The sequence below is a fragment of the Barbus barbus genome, assembly GCF_936440315.1.
Source record: "Barbus barbus genome assembly, chromosome: 21".
Taxonomy (NCBI): domain Eukaryota; kingdom Metazoa; phylum Chordata; class Actinopteri; order Cypriniformes; family Cyprinidae; genus Barbus; species Barbus barbus.
The window spans coordinates 25234174-25252975 of record NC_136749.1 but is presented as its reverse complement, the minus strand read 5'-3'; the positions used below and the strand labels follow the sequence as shown (position 1 = coordinate 25252975).

At 35.0% G+C, this 18802-nt stretch overlaps 3 protein-coding genes across 5 annotated transcripts; 1 reads left to right on the top strand and 2 right to left on the bottom strand.

Annotated features, from left to right (window-relative positions):
• Positions 1–1581: 1581 nt before the first annotated feature.
• Positions 1582–9780, bottom strand: LOC306887029 (E3 ubiquitin-protein ligase RNF144B-like). 3 transcript variants are annotated; one of them, XM_079444489.1, is made up of 8 exons: positions 9547–9780; positions 7161–7330; positions 6044–6148; positions 4706–4766; positions 3521–3725; positions 3291–3435; positions 2221–2310; positions 1582–1987 (listed from the first exon to the last, which is right to left on the bottom strand). In XM_079444489.1, the coding sequence occupies exons 2-8, from the start codon at positions 7263–7265 to the stop codon at positions 1826–1828; spliced, it is 873 nt and encodes a 290-aa protein (XP_079300615.1). In that variant the 5' UTR covers positions 7266–7330; positions 9547–9780; the 3' UTR covers positions 1582–1825. The 3 variants fall into 3 exon arrangements, with proteins under 3 accessions (XP_079300615.1, XP_079300616.1, XP_079300617.1); XM_079444490.1 differs by having other exon boundaries at positions 9552–9718; XM_079444491.1 differs by lacking the exon at positions 9547–9780 and adding an exon at positions 7544–7578.
• A 3179-nt stretch (positions 9781–12959) lies between these two features.
• Positions 12960–14675, top strand: LOC306887202 (telethonin). Its single transcript, XM_079444780.1, has 2 exons — positions 12960–13186; positions 14220–14675. The coding sequence occupies exons 1-2, from the start codon at positions 13050–13052 to the stop codon at positions 14620–14622; spliced, it is 540 nt and encodes a 179-aa protein (XP_079300906.1). The 5' UTR covers positions 12960–13049; the 3' UTR covers positions 14623–14675.
• A 675-nt stretch (positions 14676–15350) lies between these two features.
• LOC306887201 (coiled-coil domain-containing protein 127-like) lies at positions 15351–18521 on the bottom strand. The gene is made up of 3 exons (XM_079444779.1): positions 18439–18521; positions 17971–18097; positions 15351–16517 (listed from the first exon to the last, which is right to left on the bottom strand). Exons 2-3 carry the CDS (start codon positions 18086–18088, stop codon positions 15826–15828), a joined length of 810 nt encoding a protein of 269 aa, XP_079300905.1. The 5' UTR covers positions 18089–18097; positions 18439–18521; the 3' UTR covers positions 15351–15825.
• Between the last annotated feature and the right edge of the window lie 281 nt (positions 18522–18802).

Below are 18802 nucleotides of genomic sequence, written 5' to 3'. Positions count from 1 at the left end.
TTAACATACTCTTAAAAGTGCACGTCGTATTAAAAAGGGCTAAAAAAAAAATTGGAAGAAAAAAGGGTTAAATGCGTTCCCAGATATAATAAACGCAAATAATGTTATTATTATGTGCTATTTCTACATTCCAATATGAAAAAATAGTTCTACAGGTTTAACTAAAGGCGGAGTTTAGCAATAACAAGCTCAGTGGTGCAGAAATTACATTAAATAAATGATAAAATGTTCCAAATGTCGTTATAGTAGCCTATAAATAATCATAAATTAAAGATAATACAACAAAATGTATTATCTTTAATTTATGATTATTGAAATGGAGAATATATTAAATATAATCTAAAGAGAATCAACATGGAAAATAATACAAATTTGAAATAGGCTACAACAAAAACTCTGGACGCATTAAAAGTAATAACTGATTTGATTTAAGCTGCTCTCACAATCATAATTACTCACTGACACACTGAATGTTCTCTGAGGAGGTTTGGAAGCAGCTCTGCAGCAGGAGTGACATTCTTGTGCTGCTCAAATGAATGACCACACGGTGCCTCTCTATGGCTTTTTACCCAATAATGATGGCAGCATGTCTGACTAACGAAATGTTCATTTTGTTGCAAATGATGAATGATAATTCCAATTTAAATCTAACTCAGAACAAGATTAAATACCCATACAAAGAAGTGTATTTATATTCTAATATGGAAAAATTACTGTGGTACTATTATTTAGTACTCTACAAGTTCATCAGGAGATTTCTCTCTTCTTGACTTTTACTATTATATTAACATTTGCCCTTTTCCCCTTAGTCATACAGAAGTTTAAAGCTTCAAAATATCTACAATGATGATCCACAGGAACAGACAGGCCATGAACTCAGCATTAAGTGACTACACCCTCAAAGGACTTGTCACCCTGCTTTTCAATCTTATCCACCTTTTCCCATCTTCTAGAGGCATTTAAACATTTTACTAGACCTCAAATATAAAAAGAATGCATTGTTTAAATTAAAATGTAAGCATGAAACCAGGAAAACAAAAATGAAAACAAAAGAACCAGAAATATTGACTGGCTATTAAGCAGAAACTCTTTTGTAAATTTCCCCAGCTGGTTATGAAATACAACACAATACAACAACTGTTTTCTGTATGAGAAATGCTTTCTTTTTCATACTGTTGTACTAGATTATGAGCCCTGAAACAAAAATATTTTGTGTGTGTCTATATGTTTAATAACTTGAAATGTTTATGTTAATGGTACAAAAATGTTAGGTTTCTAACCGTTTAAGAACAAAACTGGTCACTTTCACTGCTCAGGTGTTTAGTTTATTGTAATGAAGTTATAAAATATCTGATGCAGAAAAATCAACAAATGTAAAAAGAACACAGGACAGTACCCAGACTCATAAATACAGTATTTACATATTATAGTACACAAGAAAAAACAGCAGGGCCTTTGGTCTGGAAGGCTACATGGAAATAAAAAGAGTTTAATTCATTGCTACAGTTCATGAATTTGTTTTTTTATATATATATATATATATATATATATATATATATATATATATATATATATATATATATATATATATAACCTCTATAGCTCGCATAAACAAATGTTTTGGCTTAGTGAAGTAAGGGCCATTCCTTTACAGATGTTGTTTATTCAATAAACAACATGCTCCTTTTTCCCATAATGCACCTGAAGACAAAATACATCCACTGAATTTACCAGGCACTGAGAATGAGGCACTTGTGCACCTGGCTAGCGAGACTGAGGATTGGCACGTGGAGGATGCTACTCATGTTGATTATTAGGAGTTCTCCTATGCAGTGGAATCTGATGGCTTCTTGTCTTTCTTCTTTTTCTTGGTCCTCTTGGCCTGGCAAGGTTTGCACACGCAGCACAGGATGCAGGGAGAGGCCAGCAGCAGCAGCGGTGACATCACTAGCACGATGATGCTGACGCCCACCAGTATACCGACCACCTGAACACATCACAATGACACAAAACACACAAACTCAACCGGGATCTTACTGCATGTGAGTAGTTTTCATCAAATGTCATGATAGTAACAGTTTAATCTTGCTGATTAAAAAAAAAACTCAACTGAAAAAGCTGAAAAAATGTGTGCTTTCTAAAACTAGACACCAGAGCCATTTGGAAATTGGTAAATGTCTGACATAATGAGAAACAATGCAAATTGGCATTCCAGCTAACCTGTGTCCTGTTCCACATGACGGAAGCTCTGGAGTGCCCCAGCTTGTTTCGGCATGGCCCTTTATCGTAATGTCTCAGAAATATATCCCCCTGTAACCATAGGGACATTTATAAGTACTCATTCAGCAGACACATTTATCCAAAAAGGCTTACAAATGATAAATGGCAAAACAAAGAAAAAATTACAAATATTGTTAAAACTGAAAATTAATATTCAGTTAAAAATTAAATAATTTTATCAAAAATTCAATATATTCATATTATTATCATTCATATTAAGAAATATTTATACATTTTACTAATTTACAATTATAATAATAAATGTTTTAATTTTAAATGACTAATAATAATTTATTATTTCTATTAGTATTATTAGAATTGAAAAATAATATATTAAAATTGAATTTGTTATTATTCTTGAAATGTAATTAAATATTTAAAGATGTTCATATATTATTATTCATATCTGTAGATACTTATAAATATTTTATTAATTTTAATTTTCAATTATAATAAATGTGTTTTCATTTTAAATGATATAATAATAATAATAATAATAATAATAATAATAATAATAAGTAGTAAATGACTATTCAAATTGAAAGTTGTTGTTATTATTAGTAAAATTGTTACAATTATTAAAATTAATTAATAGACAAAACAAAATTATATGGCTGTTATTATTATTACTATTATTATATTAAATTTAAATAAAATATTTAATGAAATATTTATCTATTATTATTCATGTAATAGATACTTTTAATTTCATTAATTTTCATTTTTAATTATAATATTAAATGTGTTTTCGTTTTAAATTATTATTATTATTATACACATGTCCAAAAATCAAGGTGTGCCCATAGTACATGTGCAATGTGTATTGCTTTTAATATCATGGTTTAATCATGGTACTATGTCCAAAAAATATACATTAATGTGGTACTGTGATTGATAATTCATTGTAAAAACTATGGTACTTTTGTAATACCATGGTATTTCTATTGTCGTAGTGTCCAAAATCTGTGATGTTGTTGGCAGAACATTTGTAAACCCCTAGAATCACTTACATCCAGATTCTGTAGGCAGTACCAGCAGAACGTGTGTTTGCAGCTCTTGCAGAGCATCTGCGCGCAGCCTTGATTGCGCTCTATATAGACGCCACACATTGGACACTGTTTAATGGCTGCATCAGTATCAGCGCTGATCAGTGCACTGCAGAGACGAAACACAGAGCACGTTTACGGGGCCGTGTTATGATAAACAGTTGTTCGTTCAGTGGTAAATCGGTCACACTGACCTGTCTGCTGATGGTGCCATCAGCGGCTGGTGCTGGGAGCAGGAGTGACCGTCTATCCAGGGGCTTCTGCAGCCGCAGCAGAAGACGGCATGGCACGTGGGGCAAGGCACAGGAAGCGGTTTGCCTTCGGTTCCGGGCGTCACACTGCACACGGCCTGACAGTCCAGCATGGGACACCATGCCTTACTGGGGTCTAACTGAACTCCTGAAAGAGACCGAAAGAAAAACTGAGGGAAAAAAACATGCAAAGCTAAAAAGAAAAAAAGGAGATGTGGCACATGCCACTTGCTTGCAAAATTCACTTCCACATTGACAATTTTTCATTGAGGTTTACGGTTAACAGTCACAAATCCGGGACGTTCTTGCGGTCTCAGGAAGACTTCAGCGAATACTAATGTCACAGTTTACTTTGACACCCACAGACAGTCTAGACGATCCCTAGCATTTTGGGAGCAGCTCAGATGCAGACAGAGGCAGTGGAAGAAGAAAATCCCACAGCTTCTGCTGTCTGAATAAGCTCATTGTTTACGCTTCTATAAACGCTGAGCTGGACCCTGGCAGAGTCAGACACAAACCAGCAACATGAACTGTGACTCAGAGAAGCACCACACTCATACATGAGCCGTAGGATAAACTCTTGCTGTGATATCCCACAATCCAAAGAGATTTTATTTTTTGTTTTTAATATAAGAAATTTCAGTTTACGTTTTTAGCGTTTGTATTAAATTACCAGGGTGCCAAGAAGCTGCTGCTGTGGTAAAATTACTGGCTGTACTTTCCTACAAACTATGCCAACATTGGAACTGAGGAAAATGTTTTTGAATAATTTCTTTCAATTTTCACTCTATTTTCTCTGAATCTGATGAAACGCCATGTTTCACACTAAAGATCCTAGTCTAAGAGATCTCATTTTTGGTTGATTTTCAATTGCTATATTTTAATCTAGAGACAGAAACAACACAATATATCACTCAAATCAGCAATAACCACTGACTGACATAAATAGTCTAGTAAGCATAAAATTATGCTTCTTTATAACTCACATTGCTCATCTAGAACTGTTTATTGCTGCCCATCTTAGTCCCTCTAGGATTTTGAGTGATGGTTACAGTAACACTATCCTTCAAGAGTGATAATGGAAAGCGGCAGATAAATGCATGCATACATACATGGACAAGCACGTACCTCTTTCAAATCGGAGTCGCTGATAGAGCTCAACCTGATCGCTGGGGGCAAACAAGGCGAGCTGTATAAAGAAGGATATGAATTTATATTCAGGTCATGTTGGAACACGTCATGTTTGAGCTACAGAACTACACATGAATAGCACATCAGGTCATATGCGAGACATATACAGTCAGATGGTCGATTTTGTGAAATGATCCTGCTTATCACACATCTACATAGTAAGTAAATAAATAAATTAGATGTTGATTTGAGTAGAAATTATTGTATTATATATGACACAAGAAAAAGACTGTGAAAGAGGTCAAAAAAGTGACATGTAGACAGTTTAGCAATTATATGAAACATCTGAGTGTCGGAACAAAGTTTTCCAGAGACCAGAGTCATGACGCCAGGTAATATTTATATCAGTGTTGTTGAATCACTGTACTTTGATTTATGATGCATTAGTTCACAAAACAGGTTGGTGAAGATCATGAGGGGAAAATAAAACTGGGACTTGTGGAAACATTGGACAGTGATGGAAAACATGCATGATAAATGAAGCCATTGGGTTCTTGCTGTGGCAAACAAAAGCAAAATGAACATTTAAGCTAAACAAGCCCGGACAAATTTTATCAAAGCCGTTTGAATTCACTTTTGATCTATTTTAATTTACCATGGCATTGTTATATGGTTGTTAAGATTAAGGCTACTTTTATCGCTAGGTTGTTCTGAGTGGTTGCTAGGGGGTTGCTTTTGTGAGTCAACTCCCAAACTCTGAAAAAGTGAATTCAATAAAAGAAAAAGTGTAAAATGTTTCAAATAAATGCTGTTCTTTTGAACTTTCTATTCATCAAAGAATCCTGAAAAATTCATCACAGTTTCTATAAAATATTAATATTAATAACTGTTTTCAACACTAATAATAAATCAGCATGTTAGAATGCTTTCAGGGATAATTTAGGGATAATTTACATTTTAAAATATAATAAAATAAAAAATTGTTATTTTAAATTGTAATAATATTTCACAATATAATTATTTTATCTGTATTTCTGATCAAATAAATGCTGCCTTGGTGAACATACTCTCTTAGAGACTTGTTTAAAAACACTGAACAGTTTTGACCCCAAACTTTTGAACTTTTACATGTAAGTTTTTGTTGCTGTTGGGAAGGTAAATCATAGGTCTAATTGATTAAAAGTAATTAAAACTGATGTTTGGTAGTGGAATGAGTTCCGTATTGTCAGTGTAAACAACAGTGTTTGCGCAGTCAATATTTGTAGCAGGAACTGTGGAACTGGAAACTGTTGTTGACTGAGGAAGAAGAACTGAGAGCGAGATAGACAGAAGTACCTCAGAGTCCAGCAGAGTTCCGGTGTTCTTGCAGGCCGGATCAGGGCAGGTGATGGCACTGCCTGCGCCGCCCCGAATAGCCAGCTGGACATACTGCCTTAAACACTGCAAACACAACACAGCTGGGACTTTTGTACAGTCTGTCTATATATATATATATATATATATATATATATATATATATATATATATATATATATATATATATATATATATATATGTGTGTATGTATGTATGTGTATATATATATATATATATATACAGTGTGCGTGTTATCATGATATACTATTATAATTTTTGTAATATTTTATATTTTCATTAGTTTTAGTAATTTAGTTTTTGCCATTTTTATTAGTTTTTGTGCTATTTTAAGAATGTGTATATATAGTTTTTATTATTCATTTCAGTTATGTTAGTACATCAAGTTAAATAAAAATGAAAAAAAAAGTGTCGCCTGGGCAACTAGCTGAATTAAAACAAGCTTTTATTTTAGTTAACTTTTATTTCAAGTAATGGAAATATTTTTTTTCAGTTTTTAGTTTTCATTAACTATTAACTATTGACCTACATTTCACTGCTGGTTATACTCTGTATAATTGTGTATGTGACAAATAAAAATATTGAATCTTGAATCTATTATATCCCTAGTCAGGTTCATCGATGTTCAGAATTAGCTAAACATTGTTTTGATAAAGTATTATCAATATTTATGCTTTTGCAATTGAAGCAATTGTTGAATGAAAGTTGGAGTACAGTAAAATGTTTTAACTTCAAAATGGCACACTTAAGCTTTAAAACCATTAAAAGTCGAATGATTTGCAAGTCTGACCCACAAGATTTATTTCAGAGAAATAGGCTATTTGGCTAATCTTAAACGGCATGTGAAAGAAGACTGAACACTATTGTGCTTTGTTTACTGCATTTCCACCTTTCAGGTCAACCTTGTGCTAATGAACCAGACCACAGCTAGAGATAAACACCTGCTTATGGAGCGATGTTTGTGAACATGATTTTCCTATATCACTAATACTTGCGTATGTAATACAAACGACATATTCTGCTGCATGACAACACACTGCAGTTTTAGAGATAAAGGTTTATTCAGCAACGCTCTTACCTGCACACAGAACACACAGTTACAGGACTGCAATGTGCTGGTCTCCAGCTCAGGACAGTCGGTCAGGCAGAGTTTGCAGAGGATCATGGCTTTTTCTGCCTCCATGCCTGCCTGCTTTTGTTGTTTAGCCCTTCAACTTCAGAAATAGTGGTGTGACGTCCTCCATGCTTCTAAAGAGAGGAACAAACAAAATTGAGCCAGATAGATTGCAACATTTGAGTTCTAACATCAGAAAGGTTTCAAAACGCAGATTATGCACTGCAATTGAGTAACAATGGAAAGAAAGCTCTTCAGCAGAAATGTGAAATCATTCTTCCGAAGTCAGATTTCAGGAGAATCGCACGCAAACAATACAGAAGCATTTAAAGACTGTAAAAACTCACTGTCAGTCGGAAGCTCTGTTATTAGCCGACTGTCTAATCTCATTTGTGTTGTGTACACCGTCTCAAAACCTGCTCAGCCTGCTCTCTTACACCAAACGAGTCGATCCGGAGGAACAAGAGATCTTCCACCCAGAATCAACTCACTGCTTTATTAAGTCTTCCAAGCAACATTCCCGTCCCGCATGGCGACCGAATCCCAAACGGGAAGAAGTCATAATAACATAATCCAGGATAAAGCTAGATTAGAGGGCCCCGCCTGCCTCGACAGGTCAGAAAAATAGAGAATGGGATAAAAGCGTGAGGTGGAGAGAATGGTGGCATTTTTATCTAACACATTTGTCTCCTCTGTCACGATCAATGTGCATAACATCACTGCCCTAAATGTCTGCTGTCTGTCCAGTCAGTATTGATTGACAAGACACGTGCGACGTCCACCGACACTTCGAGTTTTTTCCTGCCATGTCATTGTACTTTTGACAGAGAGCTTGCACCGTTTTTGGAGTTTCACCCCTCGTGACTGAACAAGAATAAAGATTTAGGAAGAAATGGTATTAGGAAATGTGCTGAATCAGTCTAAGTACGTGTGTGTGTGTGTGTGTGTGTGTGTGTGTGTGTGTGTGTGTGTGTGTGTGTGTGTATAAATAATTGTAAAAGCAAAAACAGGACTTTTTTTCCAAATCCCAAACCACAGTATAAAGGGTCAGAAACAAACGGTATTAGGAAATGTGCCGAATCAGTGTCTGGCAGGAATATGATTAACGTCCTGAATCTCTATTGATCAGCCTGAAAACACACTTGGGTCACACACCTCATAAAGTGGGTCAATCAGTAAATCTAGGTGAGCTCTGAATGGCAGTTAACATTATTTGCATATACTTTGGTTTTGAGCACAGGGAAGTGAATCACATGGCTTTACCAACAATGATTAATATCATGATGCAGTGAAATCTTGCCAAATGAGGAACCAAAAATAATCCAGCTCTATAGTCATTTTACTAAATAACTATTCAGTGCTTATTTTTGATGTTTGTCTTTTTTTAGACTTCACTGTTTGGCCAAAGCAACACAAATTAAACAGGACAGCTGAATTCTTTATTATCATAACCTTTTATCTAGACCAGAATAATGCATGCAAGTCTGTCAGGAGTGGCATAATATTATACTACATTTGCACAATTTCTAAATCCATAAAATTTTCAAAAATGTGCAGTATACAACTAGAATACACTGATACATACTATGCATCCCAAACGACATAATGCATGAGTAGGTACTACATTTAATAAGGAACTTAGTTTGTGACCGTTAAAGAAGTATGATCTACATAGTATGCATGTGTGTAGTAAGAATGCAATTTAGACATACTACATCAGCCATGGTCACTACATCAGTAGGTCATGTGACCTACAGCATCAGTTATACTGCTTTACTAGAATCTAGTTAGAAAGTTACTAAACCTGGCACTGTATATTTCAAATATGGCTTTTGTTTCCCTTTTGAAAGTTGCTTTGGATAAACACGTATGCCAAATGCATAAATGTAAATTCATGACTCCTCTCCTATGGCATCATGGGATAGTTAAATCCTTCAGAATCTTGGTGGAAGAATTAATCTGCGTACTTCGCCTATTTTACGTTTACATACTTTGTCGCCAACTGTTTAGTAGGAGAGCAGGCATACAGCATTTGGAGAGAGTGCATGTTAGACATCCATCCCATAATGCACAAACCAGATTGCATACATTTTAATATCTCTTTGATTCACTTAATCATATGTAAGTGTTGGTTACTGTCAGGCATTAAAGACACATTCAACATTATTCCTTTTCACGCAAACACACTACAAGATAAATCAGCTCAAATACAGACCAGGTAGTGCCTTAAAGCCCAATGTGTTGCCTAACTTACCTAGACCGCATTTTTGGGCATAACAGGCACCCCAAAATCAGAACGTGACTACAACGACTTCAAATAGTTGGTATATATATGTTTTATTAAACTCACCTCACCGTTCGCTTTACTCAGGTCTGGAGTCTGTGATTATCGCACGCGCATCTGATAATGAAGATTCTTGGATGATCGACAGACAGTCTGGTTCCCATCCCCGCCCATTCACCTCGATCCCGAAGAGGTGCAGTGAGCTACACCCGTCATGACGTTCCACAAGGGTACGTGTGTATTCGTGTGAAGTTATCGCACTGTTAAAGGGTTTGGCCACTTCCTGTTTTCTCCTCTCACTGACGTTTAACGTTAACTCTTTCACAGATGAGTCTTGGAATATTCTCAAATTGTGATCCTAGACCACAAAACCAGTCATAAGTGTCAGTTTTTGGGTTTTTTTGGAATCTGAGGGGGCAAAAAAATCAAAACATTGAGAAAATAGCCTTTAAAGTTGTCCAAATTAAGTTATTAGCTATGCATATTACTAATCAAAAAATAAGTTTTGATACATAGGAAATTTATGTATTTAAAATCTTTTTCTTAATATCCTAATGATTTTGGGAATAAAAGAAAAATCAATGATTTTGACCCATACAATGTATTTTTGGCTATTGCTACAAATATACGTGCTACTTATGACTGCTTGGAATTTAAATAGCCTAATAATAAATAATATGTATATAACTTACTGTAATTATATTCAATAATCTAAAGCACCAGTAATAGCATTAATAATTAATATGTAGGCCTACATTATTGTAGGCTAGTATATAAACAATATGCATATTCATAATGCATAATAATAATAAATTCATATATTGTAACCTATATAAATGATATAAACATTGTCTATATACAGTAGTACAACTGCTGGGGTTTCACTTCTCTCATCTTGGTTTACTCTCAAAACTATCCAATTAAATTTGAATCATAACAGGGATGTAACAAGCTTATTTCACTGGCCCATTCTAAAAACTTGGATTTTTAATTATATTAACTAGCTAAATGCATTAGAGAGCGTTTATGGTCAGGAGATGAAGAAGCTAAAAAAAATGTTTTATCATAATATTATAGGCTAAATATTATATAGTCATTTTAATTTCATAATAAACAAGCGTGTACAACACTACTCTCTAGTGTCAATGTAAAATGACTACGCAGGGGACAAACTGTTCTAGTGTCATGTTACCTAAATAGGCGTTTCCTCCTTGTATGCTTTCACTGAAGCAGATATGACGACTAATAACAAGAAACATGCTGTGAGCATGACATCCGCAGATGACATAATGTATTTCCATTGCTCTATTCTAGATCATGGGCTTGACATTCATATATCCATAACATTCCATTACAACCAATTTACTCCAGTACTCACCCTCAGATCCCAGTCTAATGGAGTGTTATCAAAGATACAAAAAAAAATGGACTCCCAAAATTATATGCCATTATGAGAAAAACTTTTCTTTTATGTGACAGTGGTGTGAGAGACACCATTTGTATGCTCCATGCAGTGTTCATATAGCTCGATATAAGTCTATGATCTGACTGTCTTTGTGTTTGAGGGGCATTTCTCATCCATCATGCTGTGCAGGTATTGCAGCTGCAGTTGCCATAAGGCTCTCATTACAGGGGAAACTGGCTGCCTGCAAGCGTTCAGGCGAGTGCTGTGGCTTGGCTCAGGCCACCGTAATCTGATGCTACACCTTGCGTTCAGTGCATCGCAGGCATTTCTCAGTCAACATTCCTCCAGGCTTTAAAAGGATGTTGGCATCACTGCAGTCCTCTAAACCTGCATGTAATTGCCTGATGTCTGTCAAGTTCAGGGACGAACCAGCTGAAATGTGGTCTCAGTGCTCTTTGAAGCAATGTTACTAATTCTAATTTTGGTGCTTTAGTAATCATTATTAAGTCATTTTATTAAATAGGCTATAGTGAGTTAAAGTCACTCAGATTCTCGTCTTTGTCTTGTGAGCTGTGACACTGTAATAGTATATCACAATCACAGATAATCTTGGGTGAATATTTATGTATGTATTTATGTATGCGTTTGTTTGTTTATTTGTTTATTTGTTTGAGCCTTGTGACATTATTCCATGACAATTACGAACATTTTACCCCCAGATTCTCATTATGGTAATACATTTGTTTTCCTTGTGATGGATTTGTGTGTGTTCATTCCTCTCAGTTTTACTCTCAGAAAAAAAAACTGTATTATAGACAATGACAGTATAAAAAAAAAGACAAAAAAATAAAACTACCAGATGGTAAAAAATATGCCATTAAACACATATTTTGAATATTTGTCTAATAGCATCTCTTTCGATTTTGAGGTGAAATATGACGTGAACAATTTCTTGATGGGTGTCATGGGACCGTTTTTCGTTTTCATCAGTATGGTTGAAACTATATGTAAGTTTTACTTTATTTATTTAAATTTGGTGGTCCGGTACGAAATTCTGCAAACAGATGAATTGCTTTACAGTAGTAACAATTAATTTTGTTAAGGCATACAATTCAAATACAAACTTTAACGGCACATTTCAACAACTAAACACAAGTTATTAGTGTTGATACAGTAATTTAAAAAATAAAAACAAGAAAAAAATAAAACAGTAGCAACAAATGCAAGTGAACAGCTATCCACTGTAGTTATAGTTAATATTTATGACAGTGAATTCCATGTACTTAACTGTAGAGGGCTCCAAAGTCGCAAAAATACACACACACACACACACACACACAAAATACATACAGCTGCCTAAACGCTTGTATGACAGGTTGATGCGCGTTGAGGCCAAATTTAACAATCGTCCTACAGGAATCTCCAAGTCTAAGAGAGGCCTCTTTCATCAGTAAACTCGAGAAAGGATTGTTGTTACTGCTGAGTGATGGACTATACTATACATCACACCTACAGAACATCAATCAGACAGAATGGTTTGAGTTTGACATGCTGCTCTGAATGCCATAGTGTGACATAACAATGGAGTGCGGCTTTTGCACAGGTGCTGACAACCGAGAGAGACAACAAGGACCCTTAAACATGAGATGAGTGTCAGAGATATCTGCACCTTTTTCTATTTTTATCTTTTCAGAACATCGTGGATGCTTTGTATGGACTTGTAAAGGTTACTTTGATTCTACCTGTACATTATATACCACACATATAATGTATATATTGCATTTAACTTAACATTTTTAGGGCATGGCACCAGTCAGCATCTAGTTTTGTTGCTATCAGCAATAACCATAATGTTTTGACGCACATACAACTGGAAATCTGAGATCAGATGGGTCATTTGACACTGTTGACCTCCTGGTGAAGCTGGTCTAGTATATCAGTTAAATGGTCGTGGGATTAGTCATTTTCCCACCTCGTCAAACTACACCAATCTGAAGAGACTCCTGTGGGGTTGATGGCAGGGTGTAAAAATAGTAACAAACCCTATTTATAAGGCACAGGAACACTTAGGAGGGAAGCAGCAGCCTTTATCAGAAGATCTGACTGATCATTTTCTTATCCAGTTTTAATTTGGCTTCTATTTTTTGACAGCTCACTGGATGAGATGCATTGCCTGAGCAGGAAGTCCAGGTCATATCTGCTGAACTCCTACAGTGATTTTCAGGAGACTGATGAGATTGCCAGAGAATCATATGAGGCCACCTGGTTAGACCTGCTGATGGAGACAAGACCAGAATACAAGTATGCATTTTTGTTTCCTACTATACTTGCAGGAATACTTCACCCAAAATTAAAAATGTTAATATTTGCTTGCTCTTATGTTGTTCCAAGCCTGTATGCTGTTATTACAAACTCTGAAGAATCAATAGCAGTTAATAGTGATCATAACTGTCAAGCTCCAGGGCAAGAATATTGTAAAACCATATTAAAATAGTCATTTTCATTCATGCTATACATTTGTAGCCTTCTGAAATCATACAGACCAAAATGTATTTATTCATGAAATATTTTCCCCTCTGATGCAGCTCTCATATCATTTCCTGTCTGTTCATCACACAATGTTATCGCATAGCTTCAGAAGATTTAGAATATAGTGCACAAGTTTTATGGACGTTTAGCTCTTTTTAAGTTTTTTTTTTTTTTTTTGGAGGAGTACAAAATTAGGACAAAAACAGAATTGTAATTTTTGGGTAAAATATTCCTTTACTACACTCACTTTACCTCTGATTAATACAAATTAATAAAACTAATAAAAAAATAAAACCCTTAATTTAACTCAAATGCATGGATTTCATAATTATATATATATATATATATATATATATATATATAATTATTATTTTATTTATTTATTGTTCACCAAGGATGCTTTTACTTTATGAATACTGTAAAAACAGTCATATTGTGAAATAATATTGCAATTTAATATAACTATTTTCCATTTTAATATAATGGAATTTAAATAATTTATTCCTATGATGACAAAGCTGAATTTTCAGCACCATTAATATTACCATTACATCATAACACCGTTATGATGTCACATGATCCTTCAGAAATAATTCTAATATGCTGATTAGATGCTCAAGAAATATATATTTTTTCAGGATTCTTTGACAATTAGAAAGTTCAAAAGAAAAACAATATTACAATATTTAACACAAAAACTATATTTGAAATTATAAATGTTCCTACTGTCACTTTTGATCAATTTTATGCATTAATTAAATATGTAATTTACTTTTTACTAACTTGTACTAGTCTTGCTTCACAGGAGGACACTTGTCGAGAAGGACTCAATGAGAAAGGAGAGCTATGAAAGCAAGCAGGTGGTTCATTTCACAGTGAGACGATTCCTAAACCAAACCATTCACATGGGGAGAGAGGGGGAGCCACTGCAGGAATATCATTTATCTTACCGAAACATTCTTCCAATACCAATGTTTGTGCCCAGAGATGTCACGCAGCCTGACGTTACCCGTGAGCCCTCTCTCTCCAGAATAAAATCCACCATGGACTCTGAGACTAGTTTAAATGGACTTTGCCTTCAGAAGAGAGAGGTCTCGTCCATCACCAAACATAAACCAATGGTAATCCAACCCAGGAGTCCAGACTTCAGAGCGTCCAGCCTCATCTCTCCCCCACGAGACAAACTCGGCTTCCAGCGACGAGAGTGATGAGCTGATGAAAGCTGTCTGCCATCACGGACACGGATACAATGACAAGTATGGTGGGTGACCTCACTCATATTTAAATACCAAAGCCGTCAAGAGACCTACATGCTCACAATTTGTTTTCATCTGAGACTACCAGAGAAACCTTGTCAAGGGAAGATACCACAAAAAAAGTTAATGTCATGCTATGTTTCAAATGATACATTTTATAATTTGAAACATTATCATTGTGCTTTATGTATTTATTTACAATAAATGCCACTTGGTGTGTTAACACGATAGCATTATTCATTTTATAAATGTGGCTTAAGTGTCCAAATCCTTGCAATACAAAATAAACCATGGGAAAAAAAGAAAAATACAACCCAAATTCCGGAAATGTTGGGACGGAATTCAAAATGTTGGGAGCAGGCATCAAATTTGAAAGGAGCTCATTTTGTGCATAAAATTTATGTTATCTATGTTCGATTGTGAATAAAATATTGGCTCATGTGATTTTGAAATTCTTTGATTTGAACATTTCCGGAATTCGGTTGTATATAGTAATGGTCATAAACCTGAATGAGTCTAAATTAAATGTATTTGTAATAAGTGTAATCTATATTTGATTATAAAGGAGCTGTTGATCTATTTTTCAGCAGGTTTACAATGAACTGCAGAACAGACGTCTGATGGACAATCATCATCTATTCAAAACAGTTAGTTCTTGGAAATAAATGCAATAAGTAAATGCTTTCTTCACTGTAAATCTCATTTATATGTATTTATGAAACTATGGCAAACAATAAAAACAAATCTGAGTCGTCAGAATGTAATATATTCTTTCTTGTCAGAAAACATATTTATTACACGTCAGTAACCTAATTTTTATTTTTGTGACATATTATAATGAACCATCTGTAGCATCTAGACTGAAAATGAATACATTTTCAGTTCTATTAAAGTTTCAACAAATATGAAAACATTTGATTAGTCTGCTTTCTACTTGATCCAAAAAACTGAAAGAAAAGAAAAATAGAACTGAGAAGCACAAAAAATCTGCCAAACAAAACATACACTCATGTTCTGATATGATTGTCAAAGACTCAAGGCTCAAGCGGTTTCACAAAAACATTTGGCATCATAAATAGCTGATAAATAAATCATGGGGATACTTTGGATAAGCCAAGGAAAATTCTTCTAGTTTTATACAGAGATCTACACTCCTCACTGTCTGCTGGAGTTTGGCGATGCCCCTTTTAGAGTCTCTTCTGCCCTCTTGTGTTTCTGCAGGGTGACCTGGAGCTGCCAGTACCTGAGATACAGCCACATCAAATTCCCATTCTTGCGCTTATCCATGTTCAGTAAATCTGCACAGTGTCTGTCGTTCTTAAAAATGTCCCTGAGATCTTCTTCTAGGTTCAGCTCGGCACCCACCGGGTCTTTAGCCGCCTTCAGCAGCAGGTTCTTCTCCATCTCTAGACGATGTTCTCGTGGCAACAGGATGCTACAGAAAGCCTCCTGCCTCTCCACCAGCTTCACCTCCAGTTCCTGTAGCAGAGCCTGAGCCCTGCACTGCCAGTCCTCCTCTCGCTGCAGGGCTTTCCGCAGCGCCGCCCCGGCCACTCCAGACTGCAGCAGACGATTCTTCTCCTCCTCCAGATCCTGCCGTTCCCGCTGAAGCTGCTTCCGTTCCTCCATGAGCTGCTGACTCTGTGAGATCAGGGCTTTCTTGTAGCCCTGCACGCGCTGGCGTTCCTTCTCAAGCTCCACATCCAGGTGTGCTGCTGTCCGCCGGTTTTCCGTCAGCGTCTCCCTGTACTTCAGCTCCAGGTCTCTGGTAATGGCTGCCATGTCACTGTCATACTTGTTCTTCACATCTTGAATCTGGCTCTGTGATTCTCGAGTCCATATCCAACCTTTCCAAAATACACCCACTGACATATTAAGTGTTAAATCTCTTTGGCAAGACAGACCAAATCAATTTAAGGAGAACGCGACTTTTGACAAATACCTTAAAACAATATAATACCACATAAAGTGTTTTAAATTCATCACAAATTAAGTGCTGAAATCATGCATCCATTTATGTATCAGTGTTGTTTTTTTACCTAAACCTTTTTATTTAAAATGTTATTCTTACCTAAAAAAATGTTCTTTTTTAATTATAATTAAGCTGAAATAACAATAAATATCAGATGATGCCTTGGCAACTAACTGAAATACAATAAGCTGAAGTATTAAAACTAATAAATTAAAGCTAAATAGAAATATAAAAAACTAGTATAACAGACACAATTACTCAAATTAAAACAAAAATATATAAACGCTAATTCAAGATATTAATAAAAATATATTAGAACATAAATAATATTACAATAACAAAAGTATTTAATATACACTACTATACTATACAACTATATTTCTCAACCCAGCTTACATAAAATACACGTAAATCCACACAAAATAAAAATAAAAATGCAACAGTGCATTGTAGTTCTAATAATTTGTAGTAGATTTAGAGCATTTTTAGATGAAAATTGGGATGTGTTTATTGTTGACTCATTAACATGAGTCATTATTTTTGGTATGTTTTCAAAGAAGAGTAAGCCATTTTATTTATTTTATTTTATTTATTTAGTCATTTAGCAGACGCTTTTATCCAAAGCAATCAAAACCAACAAAAGAGCAACAACGTGCAAGTGCTATTACAAGTCTTGGTTAGCCTAACGCAGTACAGATAAATATTATTATTATTAATTTTAAATCTGATAAAAGATCATTTTGTCAACATTTAACATCTACTAAAACATAACATAACATAACATATGTGACCCTGAACCACAAAACCAATCATAAGTAGAATGGATATATTTGTAGCAATACATTGTATGGGTCAAAATGATTGATTTTTCAAAAATCATTAGGATATTAAGTAAAGATCATGTTCCATGAAGATATCTTGTAAATTTCTTACCATAAATATATCAAAACTTAATTTTCGATTAATAATATGCATTGCTAAGAACTTCATTTTGGACAACTTTAAAGGCGATTTTCTCAATATTTAGATTTTTTTTTTTTTGCACAGATTCCACATGCATTCAGATGATGTATAAATCTCCATGTCAAAAAATTGACCCTTATGACTGGTTTTGTGGTCCAGGGTCACATATACTTAAGAAGTAATACTATGTGAACATGCAATTTAATTATTAAATGAATGAATTTATTATAATGATTGTTTGTGCAACCCTCTTATAAACCCAGATTTAATTACAACCTGTTTTATCTGTTATAATATAGAATGTACACTCATTCAAGACATTTGTGACGGTGTGTGAGCTGTAAGATGTTGAAAAAAACACTTACGAAATGCTGCCAGCCCGATCATGGGCACCAGCAGCGCGTAATTCCATCTGCCCCCATCATCTCCTCCAGCGGCCTCGGGTCTGATGTTCCATCGAGGAGGATCGTTCAGGTTGTTCATGGAGAAACCCTGAAAACAGAGTGAAATAATACACTAGATAATGGGCTGTGAGGATGAAGATGTTTTTCAAGTTCAGTAAGGTGCTGTTTTGTCACAGTGTGTGTTTCGTGTATTAAACAAACCAGACTGCACACATCATAAAACTATATTATTATCTTTTGTCTATCTATTATACTAATGTCATGATATTAGTGACCTGCAACACAACACTGCTAAAGCTGCAACCCTGCAAAGGTGATAAATGCATTTCTCCAGCAGGTGCATTTAAACTGAAACACACTTATTTAACAACTTATAGATTATATAGATCTGTTATCATCTGAATGTTAAAACGTGTTTCGTTTGCTTGCCTTGAACAATCTAAAGTCTTCTGCATGAGGTCTTCCAGGCAGCTTGGACGATTATGCGATTCCATTAAAAACATCCAGCAGTCAATTTACTATTTCATAGGGGAGTTAGATACGTTTATAGTCAAATATACCTACTAAATGCATCGTATAGAGTTAAGAGTAGTCGTTAAATTAATTGATTTTACATACACTTACTATTAAATGCTAATAGATGCATCTTTATTTACACAAACTGTAGAAATGCAGTTGTACTGAATTTTGAACACCCCTTAACTAGAGTGACTTTGGTATAGTCCTGAGAGATTTGAGATTCTAGATACTCGCAACTGCGCAGGAGATGCGCAGACTGATGGAGTTCCAAAAC

Bases quoted from the DNA above. Each gene is read 5' to 3' on its own strand.
- LOC306887029 (XM_079444489.1), bottom strand. From the start codon at position 7,265: ATGGAGGCAGAAAAAGCCATGATCCTCTGCAAACTCTGCCTGACCGAC. The intron at 6,149-7,160 runs GTAAGAGCGTTG...TTGTGTTTGCAG, and splicing joins ACTGTGTGTTCTGTGTGCAG to TGTTTAAGGCAGTATGTCCA. The intron at 3,436-3,520 runs GTCAGTGTGACC...TCGTCTCTGCAG, and splicing joins ATGGCACCATCAGCAGACAG to TGCACTGATCAGCGCTGATA.
- LOC306887202 (XM_079444780.1), top strand. From the start codon at position 13,050: ATGCATTGCCTGAGCAGGAAGTCCAGGTCATATCTGCTGAACTCCTAC. The intron at 13,187-14,219 runs GTATGCATTTTT...CTTGCTTCACAG, and splicing joins GAGACAAGACCAGAATACAA to GAGGACACTTGTCGAGAAGG.
- LOC306887201 (XM_079444779.1), bottom strand. From the start codon at position 18,088: ATGAACAACCTGAACGATCCTCCTCGATGGAACATCAGACCCGAGGCC. The intron at 16,518-17,970 runs GTAAGTGTTTTT...TATTTTGGAAAG, and splicing joins GATCGGGCTGGCAGCATTTC to GTTGGATATGGACTCGAGAA.